Below are 11014 nucleotides of genomic sequence, written 5' to 3'. Positions count from 1 at the left end.
CCGGAACTACAACTCCCGTCACGTCTCGCGATTGTGATCTGAGGCTCCATTGGCCCCCAGCGCGCAGTGCACGCCGGGCCCGCCCCGGCACTATCACCCCCATGACGCCCCGCGATTGTGACCTGGGGCACCATTGGTCCTCGGAACGCGGCGCGCGCCGGGATATGTAGTCTCTTTCCGCCCTAGCGCTGTTGCCGGGGGCAACGGTCCCATCCGGCCGCAGTGTTTGGCCGAAGCACGGTGGCGGCCTCTGCGGATGGACATCGTGGGAGGAGGTTGGCAGGGTTGGTTGGGCTCCCGCCGGGCTTGGCGGCTGGAACCCGGACAGGAGTTGCGGGGAAAGGGGAGCGTTCTGAGGCTGGGCTGGGAGGGCGGCGGGAGGGCTGCCCGGCGCCTCACCCTGTTTCCCCGTCGGGCCCACTTGGGAGCGTGGTCGGGAGTGGGTAGCTCCCGGCGGTAGGGAAGAGCCCGATGGCCTGAAGGGGCCAGTGTTTTCAGGGTTAGGTTTACTTATTTTTAACAACTTGACTGAAGATTCGTTTACGTACCATACAATTCACCCCCTTCTGTGTACAACTCAGTTACTTTGGTTTGTAAGCTTACTGAGTGGTGCGGCCATCACCACGATCCAGCTTCAGGACTTTTCCGTCGCCCCGAGGATATCCCTCCTGGCGCTTTGCAGGCCCTCCTCACTCCCAGCCCCAGGCAACCACTGAGGTTCTTCGCGACTGTGCAGATTTGTCTTTTCTGGATGATCCTTATGAATGGGATCATACAGTGTGTGGGGTTTTGTTTTGTTTTGTTTTTTGGGTTTTTTGTTTGTTTGTTTTTTGTGGGTTTTTTTTTGCATCTGGTTACTTTCCCTTTGCATGATGTGTCCGAGATGCACGCACGTTGTTGTGTGTATCTGTATTTGTTCTTTTCTTCTTGCTGGGTAGTATTTCGTTTATGGATGGACCTCAGTTCTCATGCATTCACTAGTTAATGGACTTTTGGGTTGTTGCCACTTCTTGTCTGCTCTTATGAATGTTTGCATACATTTCAGTCATCTTGGACTAGGTGGGAGCTGTCATACTGTTTTCTGAATTGGCCCCTGTACCATTTTACAATCCCCCATGACAGTGTATGAGGGTTCCAGTTTTTTCACATCCTCCCCCAGTCTTGTTATTTGTAGTTTTGATTGTAGGCATTCTAGTGGCTGTGAAGTGGGATCTGGTGGTTTCGATTTGCATTTGCCTAATGGCTAGTGACACTGAAGGTCTTTTCATGTGTTTGCTGGCCATTTATCTCTTTTCCTTTTCCTTTTTTTTTTTTTTGTTCAGGGCAGTGTCTGTTCATTGTTCATATCTTTTGCCTATTGGTTTATTTTTAATTGTGTGTTTTAAAAATACATCAGCCTGTGATGAAATAGATATAACACAAAATTTGCCTCGTTAACCATTATTGACTTATTTTTAAACCTAGGGAAACTTTCAGAAGAGCTAGATGCCGAAAAACCTGGTGTGGTGGTCGGGCTTTCCCTCTGACCCGCAGAATGGTCGGGGCCAAATCCTCTCCTGAGCTTCAGTTACAAAAATATTAATAAAGATAGCTGTCGATGTGCCTCCGCTTCCTCTTTACCACGTCCTTCCAGCTAAAAGCCCATTAAAAGCAGGTATTCTAAATATTACTATCTAAATCTTACTATTTATTCCATGCCCTACAATAAACATAGGAATCCTGTGGAGGTCATAGTTATTATCACCTTTCTACAGATGAGCAAGCTGAAGCACAAAGTGGTTAAGTAACTTGCCCAGTGTCACACAGGCTAGGAATTCTCCTCTGTGTCTCTTGGGTGTGGTTTTGTATTCACTGATCTCTCGGGTCAGGCCTGTGCTAGGTTAGTTAGTACTGTGAGTTCCCAGCTCAGGTCTTAGTACCCAGGTGATTAAGATGGGGACAAGTAGGCAAGCACACCAGGCAGAGAAACAGAGAGTAAAAGAAAAATAATTCACACTTACATGGAATCTTAGGTCTGGGTTAAACACTTTTCCTTGCACAAAATAATTGAGTTCAGGTTTGAAAGGCGCAGAGGACATAAGGTTGCCAGATTTAACAAATAAAAATACAAGACACCGGTTGAATTTGACCAGGTAACCAACAAATAAATTTTTAGTCCGAAAATGTTGGAACGTACTACTTTTTAGTGTAAAGATATCTGGGTCGGATGCCTGGGTGGCTTGGTCAGTTAAGCATCAACTCTCGATCTCGGCTCAGGTCTTGGTCTCAAGAGTTGTGAGTTTAGGCCCATGTTGGGCTCCGCACTGAGAGTGGAGCCTACCTAAAAAAAAAAAATTAGGGTCATACTTATATTTTAGAAATTATTTACTGTTTATCGTCAATTCAAATCCCCAGGTGTCCTGTATTTAATCTGGCAATCCCAGTAAGCTTGTTTTCCAAGTAGACAGGGATGGGGAAAAAAGGCTTTTTTAGGTCTCACAGTGAATTAAAAAAAAATAGTAATAATGCATGGTCTTGCTAAGACCTTCAGACAGTTTGGGAACAAGCAATGGTTGCACATCTTGTCTTTTCTGCGTCACGTAATATCATGCTGGCGACCTTATTATGCAGGCAGATCTCCCTCGTTCCTTTTAACGGCTGTATTGTGTACCCTCATCTGCACATGCTCTTCTGGATCACACCAGGTCTCTATGGATGGGTTCAGGTTTTTGACGAGTACAAACAATACTGCTGTGACATTCCTTGAACATTCGTCTGTGTGTATGTTTCCGAGTGTAATTGTAGGTTAATTTCCAGACGTGGAATCGCAAGGGCGTGGGGTCTCTGCATTTCCCACTCTCCTTGCTGTTGCTGTGTTCTTTACTAAAGGGGCTGCAGCAAACACACACCTACTTGTGCTGTATTTTCCCACTTTGTAAGATTTTAAACTTTTTGAAAACCTTTGGAAATCTTGTAGTGTGTTATTTTTATTCTCTTAGGGACGCATGGGAACTCTGAGAATATGGTGAAAGCACTGGCCTCTCTCCCCCAGAGAACGTACACCAGCATGTACACACAACATGCAGCCGACATTTGGTGGGTGGTGCTGTGTCTGTCCGTAGCCCCTGCATCCTTCCAGGGCAGTGGTTTTCACACTTAAAGTATGATATTCTGGGGGGCTCCTTAAATATACAGATTGTATTGGAGCCATTCTTTGTGAGAAAGCTGGGGACAGTTGGGTAAAGGAGGAGCCCTGATTTGGGAAGCAAGTAGGTGGTGTAACTGGCCAGGCCGTGAAGCATGGTGGGGAAGAAGGGGGCCTTTGGTACCAGACCTGAGCTTTGAACTCGGCTCTGCTGCTCCACCAGCCAGGTGACCTTGACTGGTGACCTACCCTTTAGGGGCTTTTCTTGGTCTCTTCTATAAAAGGGGATGACAGTAACTGACTCAGGGTTAGATGAGGATTAAATGAGATAATACAGCTCTGAGCAGAGCGCTGGGGACACCACTGGAGCCTGAGAAGCACTGGCTCTTCTCTTTAACATTTAACGTGTCTCATTGAAGACCTGGCGTAGAGCGGTAATTCGCTTGGTGCTGCTGGGTGTTGATGTTTTCATTGTCATCCTGGGGCTTGAAGGGAAGGCTCTAGCCAACTGCGAGGAGGGGTCTGAATACTCAAATGGGAGGCATTGAAAGATATGAATTCACGATAGGAATGTCAGTTATTCTTTTTTTTTTAAGATTTTATGTATTTATCAGACACAGAGAGAGAGATCACAAGTAGGCAGAGAGGCGCAGAGAGAGAGGGGGAAGCAGGCCCTCCGCCGAGCAGAGAGCCCAGTGTGGTGCACGATTCCAGGACCTGAGATCACAACCTGAGCCAAAGGCAGAGGCCCAACCCACTGAGCCACCCAGGTGCCCCATCCTTTTTTTTTTTTTTTTTTTAAGATTTATGTATTTATTTATTTGACAGAGAGAGGGAACACAGCAGGCAGGAGCGATAGGCAGAGGGAGAAGGAGAAGCGGGTACTGATCAGGGAGCCCGATGGCGGGGCTCGATCCCAGGACCCCAGGATCGTGACCTGAGCTGAAGGCAGATGCTTAACTGACTGAGCCACCCAGGAGCCCCTGAACTTACTCTATATTTTCTTTCTTTACTCCCTAGAATGGCTTCCATAAGAAGAGCCAGCCATCCCGTGCGCAATATTTTTGGTGATTTTAGTGATATTTCCTTAGAAGATTCAAAAACGGAAGAAATGAGAAACTTGGAAATCAGTAGAAGTCTTACCAAGATAGCCCCTGCTCATAGCAGATTTCTAAAAGGAAACCAAACCATGGGTGTAAAGCACTCACTCCTGAAAGAGAAGGCTGTTGTGGATGGTGGGCACAAGCTCTCCTCGGGGAGACCCCCGACCACTGCCTCGAAGCTCAGGACCAGCGCCGCGCTCACAAAGCTGGCTCAGATAGAAACCAAGATTATGAACCGGAAGGCGCAGATAGTTTTGTCAGACATGGAATCTGACCTGAAGGCCTCCGGGGAGAGTCTTCCAAAGAGCACAGACACAGTCCTTCCCAGGAGTACAGTCGAACTTTCTTCACACAGCCTGGGAAAAACCTCCCAGAAACAAGCCCATGAAATTCCTGTGGCTGAGAGCGGCGCGCAGGAGGGGAAGGTCAGTAGGTTTCTCAAGAGGAGGGAACCACCCCTTGAAAATACTTTCCCTGAAGCACATTTTGGAAAAGAGAGGAATTTTCAAACACCCAAAGAGAAAAAACCTGCTGGAAAACTAGCTTCTCCAGACAGCGATGAGGAGGAAATGAAAGAGTTGCTTGGAAGTTTGATGGAATCTTCTAGAGAAAAAGAAACATACGCGAGTCAACATTTCAGAGGCCCCAAAGTCAGTGAAAAAGAACAGACAAAACTATTCTCGGTAAGGTTTGCATGTACTTATTATTATTTTTTTCTAAAGATTGATTGAGTTATTTGGGGAGGAATGGGGCAAAGGGAGAGAAAAACTTTAACCAGACTCCCTGCTGAGTGTGGAGCCGGAGACAGGGCTCGATCCACGACCCTCAGATCATGACCTGCGCTGAAACCAAGAGTCGGATGCTGCTACTACCACCACCACTACTACTACTACTACTATTACTACTACTACTACTTCTTCTTCTTCTCCCTCTCCCCCTCCCCTCCCTCCTCCTCCTCCTCCTTCTTTTTAAGATTTTATTTATTTTAGAGAGGGCACAAGCAGGGGTAGGGACAGAGAGGGAGAGAGAGAGAATCCTAAGCAGGGCTCCATGCCCACTGTAGAGCCCGACGTGGGGCTTGATCTCAGGACACTGAGATCATGACCTGAGTGAAAATCAAGAGTTAGAAACTTAGGGGCGCCTGGGTGGCTCAGTGGGTTAAGCCTTTGCCTTCTGCTGAGGTCATGATCCCAGGGTCCTGGGATCAAGCCCCGCATCGGGCTCCCTGCTCAGCGGGGAGCCTGCTTCCTCCTCTCTCTCTGCCTGCTTCTCTGCCTACTTGTGATTTCCATCTGTCAAATAAATAAAAAATCTTTAAAAAAAAAAAAAAAGAGTTAGAAACTTAACTGAGCCCCCAGGCGCCCTGTGTGTCCTTATTCTTAATGAAGCCTTGCGTCTGCTCTTCCTATCGTGGCACTAGAGGCTCGATGGCAGCCATCTCCCGCGGGCTGCCAGGGAAGGGGTTTGACAAGGAACTGTTGGTCTCCAGGCAATCCTGGCTCCCTGTTGTGGGGCCTGCTCTGCGGGTGATGGGATTTGGAGCAGTTTAGGAAGTTTACCGTATCCGGAGGAAGTGTGCGCACCTCGGGTCAGCACTGCGTGTGAGTGCGTGTCAGTGGCCCCACATCAGCGGCCCCACACAGGAGACGTGGCTTCGCTGCACTCGCATTTTTTTCAGTTGCGATGCAATTCACATCCCCTAAAAGTAACATTTGCGAGATGAACAAGTCAGCGCCATGTAGTCCGTCCAGACGTTGCACAACCACCACCTCTGTCTGGTTCCAGAACATCTTCAGCAGCCCCAAACCCTGTACTTGTTAAATAATCACGTCTCATCTTCCCCTCCCCCAGCCCCTGGCAACTTCTAGTCGGGGTTCCGTCTCTGTGGATTTGCCTGGTGGGGCCTTTTCGTAGACGTGGAATTGTCCAGTACATGGCCTTCTGTGACTGGCCGCTTCTGCTCCGCGTAATGTTCTCGAGGTTCATCCACACTGTAGCACGGGCAGACCTTCATGCCTTTTCACGGCCGAGTAAGACTCCATTGCGTGAATATACTACAACTTACCTATCCGCCATCCATGTTGGGCGCTTGGGTCTTCTCCACCTTCTCGCTGTTTGTCAGTAGTGCTGTTAGGAACCTTGTGTACACATATCTGTTTGAGTCCCTGTCTTCCATTCTCTGGGGCCCGTCCTTGTGAGTGCAGATACTGGGCCCTGCGGTCGTTCTGTGTGTAACGTACTGAAGCAAGGCCAAGCTGCCTTCGACAGCAGCTATGCCATTTGCCTTCCCACCACCAGTGCACGGGGTTCCACTTTCTCCACGGCGTCACCAGCCCTTGTGATCAGAGCTAACACTGACGACTAGAGCCATCTTCATGGGTGTGAAATGACGGGAAAGCTGCATTTCAAGGGGGAAAAATATCTGTATATACGTTTCGATTCTGTTGAAGGTCCAGGCTACCATAGATCATATACTCAGGGATCTTAATTAATTAACTAATTTTATTTACTTATTTTAAAAAAGATTTTATTTATTCATTTGAGAGAGAGCGAGGAAGAGAGCATGCGTGGGGGAGGGGGCAGAAGGAGAGGGAGAGAATCCGTAAGCAGACTGAGCTGCACACAGAGCCCGATGCGGGACTCGATCCCAGGACCCTGAGATCATGACCTGATCCCAAGGCAGACGCTTAGCTGCTTGAGCCACGCAGGTGCCCTTCAGGGGCCTTAATTTAGAAAAGGTGTAACTAACAAAACTTGTTTGAAAGCCAAGTGATATTTCTGATTATTTGTGGAGTATTTCTGGTCCCAGTATTACCTTGTTTAGAGGTTATAGCTTGACCTCTAGAAATGACGGGAGAGGGAGAGGAAAGGGGCACGGAATGAGAACTGTTTGATCACTGGTCCTTGGCCTCATGCCTGACTCCGGCCACATTGTTCAGTGGCAAGGACTTCACTGTTACCTGTTTGGTAAGTAATTTCACTTATTTCTGCCAAAGTAGGATCGGATCCCAACTCAGCCAAGAATCCTTTCGCCACCCAGTGAGGAACTTTCCAGCCCAAAGTCATTTCGGACATCACGTCTGCCAGGCTCACAGTCCGCAGACGGGACCCTCTGCAGCACGCGTTCTAGAGCTCGCTCCTCACAGACTCACACTTCGGGGGACACGGCCACCCGCACGGCATCGCTTCCCGTCACTGGCCCCTCTCCGAAGTCAGCCTCCGTGGTGCGGCAGGACAAGCTCTCCTCCTCCCCCGGAAGGAGTGAGGCTGCGCCTTGTGATGAGTCACTCTCAGAAGCTGCCGATGACAGCCTGAACGGTAACCCACGGCCCTGTGCCCAGCCGTCACCCTGGGTGGGAAGGGCGAGTCCATCTGGAGAGTCCCTGGCAGGGGAGGTGGGGTCACTGGGCATTGCCACGGGGAGCGTGTGGCTCACCCTACAGCCTCTGCTTCCTGACTTCCTTTCTTGGTGGAGGGGCCAAGTCAGATTTTTGTTCTGTCTCCAATGTCTTCATCCAGTGACCCTGACCAGTGAGAGCAATGACCTGAGGACAAAATCCTAGAACCACGTAGAGCAGAAGGGCAACTCAGTGCTCCTTCCGGCAAAAGAGAAGCTTACCTCCTTTCTTTTTTAAATTCGGAAAAGGAAACCTCTAACCAGTCAAAATTAGAAATTTCTATTATTTCAATGTTATTCAACATTGTTTTTGTCTTTTTTTTCAAAAAAAGGTTTTATTTATTTATTTGAAAGAGAGAGAGAGCATGAGCAGGGGGTGGGGTAGAGGGAGAGAGAGAGCGAATCCCAAGCTGACTCCCTGCCGAGCTCAGAGCTCCATACAGGGCTCGATCCCACAACCCTGGGGTCATGATCTGAGCTGAAACCAAGAGTCAGACGCTTAGCCAACTGTGCCACCCAGGCACGCCAACATTATTTTTATCTTAATATTACATGTATTTAAAAAAGAAAGGAAAAAGATGTGCAGCTGATGCTTACGTCTTCCGTCTAGGGCGTTTCATCATGGGATCCAAGTTAAACTGTGTCTTGAGGGCCCAGTGGGCGCTGGCCTGTGCCAAGTGTTGTGTTGGCGGGAGCTTGGTGGCAAACAGGCCCACGAGCGCCCTGCCCCCTGCCCCCTGCGTGCTGGGGGACCCGGAACTCGTGACTCAGCAGTAGGGAAGGAAAAATGGCTTTTCCACGGTCTCAGGCGGGGCCCTGCAACAAAAGACAGATTCACAGGAGAAAAGCATACAGATGTTAAATAAATATCCAGCATAAGTTTTATGTGACATAGGAGCCTTCATAAGGAAACAGACGACCAGAGAAACAGTTGTGTGTGAACGTTTTATGCTAGGCTCGATGAGGAGTGGGAAGCCGTGGAAAAACGTGATTGGACAAAAGGCAATGAGCTAGGGGTAGGAAATGGACAAACTTAGAGGCCTGCTGGGGTTCCTCTTGGCATCCCCCCATCTTGGAAAGAGGAGGCTCCTTTCCTGCAAGTGGAGGGAGGGCACTTCTCACAGGAGGGTCTCATGAGCTGCTTTGGGGCAGAAGGACAGAGAATTCTCGAAGCACCTGCCATGGGTCAAGTACCTTCAGCCTGAAATACTCAGTATGCCAGGGTGCCGAGTCTCGGGGTGGTGTGTCCCGAACCCCATCACAGACTAATGTGGGTGTGAATGCCGCAGTGGGGCTGCAGCAGCTCTGCCAAGACGGGGGTGGGGGGCTGTTGCCAACACAGGTGCCCTCCTTAGGGGTGTGAGAAGCCCCTTGGGGCACCCTCAGTGGCTGCCATCTACAGGATGGCATGTGACACCTCGCTAATCGTGGTTTTGATCCTTGGGCCTGAGGGGCTGATAAGTAAGTGTCCTTGCCCCCCAGCCCCATGTACGGCCAGTCCCACTGCCTCTCTGTCCTCACTGCCAGCCTTGAGGGCTCTCTCCTGGTGGCCGGTCCCTGCCCTCCCTCATCCAGATGTAGCCTCAGAGAGGGAGGCAAGGAGGAGAGGTGAATACATTCTGAGTTTAGGGTCTGACCTAGCTGGCATGGACGTCCTGGCCTCACCTCTTACTGGCTGTGCAGTCTTGGGCTCTCTGTGCCTCAGTTTCCTCATCTGCGAGGCGGGGACGGAGCCATGCTTGTGAGACTGTGCATGCGAAGCACGGGCTGGTCCTCCACAGCAACATGTGCGTGTGAGGGCTGCCCGTCATGATGAGGATGTGGTTCCTCAGCCTGTGCCAGCGCTGTTCCAGAGTGCTCAAGTCCAAAATCACCCCAGTGCCTTTGCTCAGGCCATCCGGGATGCCTTTCCGCTCCGATGCTCTTCCGGGGTTGTCTTTGTACCTGCCTGCCGTGTGAACTGTGGCGAGTGGCGGAGACAGTTCGGGGGATGGGTGAGCCCCCAGGATTGCGGTGATGAGGGGATTCATTCTGGGGCTTCGGGCCGCCAGTGTTGGGGGGCAGGCAGTGTGGGCCTCGCCCCCTCGCCTCCAGCCCTGTGCCACTGCCACACACATTCTCCCTCTCTCACCGCCCCCGCCCCCTCCCGCGCTTCAGGGCCTGAACTGAACCACGTCATAGAGCTCCTGCCAGTGTTGGCTGATGTTTGCTGCCCGTCCGCCTGGAGACGCAGACTCATTTGTTGGGTCCAGAGGAATCTGGAATACCGGAACTCCACATAGGATTCTCTACTCCCAAGTCCCAGCACCCATGAGTTCAGCTGCTGGTGGTGGGCCATTTGGCGTGCCCAGTGCTGGTTCACTTTAGGCTCCTGTGCCCTTAACTGGCTCTAAATGGGAACTTGGACACTTCGGGTCTAGTCTTGTGTCTGCCTGAGGTGGCCCCCACCCCACCCCCCATACCTTGAGCACGTTTGACACCAGGCGTCCTTCACTGCATTGCTGTCATCCACTCATCTGGCCCAGTGTCTGTTTTTATAAATAAAGTTTTATTGGAACACAGCCACATCCATTTGTTTACACTGAGTAACTGTGATACAGTCGAGGATACAAAGTGGGAAATATTTACTACTTAGAGAAGAGGCGTGTGGATCCCTGTGCTGGCTTATTAAGGACAGAGACGGCTTCCTGCATTTCTATCCTTAGCACTCCGCACTACCTCATAAGGAAACAAATGAGTCAGGGTTGCCCTGTTGCATTTTTGATTCCAGATTTTCGAATCAATCTTTTATCCCTTGAAGATCTGGCTCCAGCTGTCAGTGAGAACTCAGACCTGGAACAGAGAGTAAGTACAGCCGACGTCACTTTTCATCGTCGGTGGCGTGGAAAGGTTTGTAATGGTGGTGCTTCATTGAGGCCCGTGGTTCTTAACCCCCAGGGGACTCTTGGCATGTCTGGAGACATTTTTGGTCATGACTGGGGTAGAGGGCGCTGCTTGCACCTGGGGGTGGCGGCCAGGGACGCCGCTCAGGGTCCCGCACTGCACAGGATGGCCCTGCTGCAGACAATGTTTGAGTTTGGAACGTCAGGAACACCCCGGTGAAAGATCCTGATTTGGGTGATAACGGGACAAGGCTGCTTAACATAGCAGGTGATCAAAGCAGGTCCCCCTTAAACGGCTCCGTAACAACGCCATGCTGACCTATACTCGTCCCAGTGCCCCGTCGTGATTCTTGCCATGTTAGTAACCTCCTCACTTCCAAACGCATGTTGTAATAATACAGAATGATGACATTTTGGCAGCGTTTGTGCACGTGCCACCGACACAGGCTCACGCCATTAGTGCTCAAATTTGGCAGCCCTGTGCCAGAGTGGCTCACGGGTTCCGCTC

General features: G+C 50.3%; 1 protein-coding gene across 2 annotated transcripts in view; it reads left to right on the top strand.

Annotated features, from left to right (window-relative positions):
• The first annotated feature begins 196 nt into the window (after positions 1-196).
• LOC308355544 (uncharacterized protein C19orf44) overlaps positions 197-11014 on the top strand; it is a 16984-nt gene continuing 6166 nt past the window's right edge. For both annotated transcript variants that reach the window (XM_080823870.1, XM_080823869.1), the window contains exons 1-4: positions 197-275; positions 4145-4910; positions 7227-7545; positions 10395-10468. In XM_080823870.1, the coding sequence (XP_080679996.1) occupies positions 4146-4910; positions 7227-7545; positions 10395-10468 (1158 nt within the window). In that variant the 5' untranslated portion in view covers positions 197-275; position 4145. The remainder of the gene's footprint in view (positions 276-4144; positions 4911-7226; positions 7546-10394; positions 10469-11014) is intronic.

This window comes from Martes martes (assembly GCF_963455335.1).
Source record: "Martes martes genome assembly, chromosome: 1".
In the NCBI taxonomy this organism is placed as follows: Eukaryota; Metazoa; Chordata; class Mammalia; order Carnivora; family Mustelidae; genus Martes; species Martes martes.
This window is presented reverse-complemented; position numbering and strand designations above follow the sequence as displayed.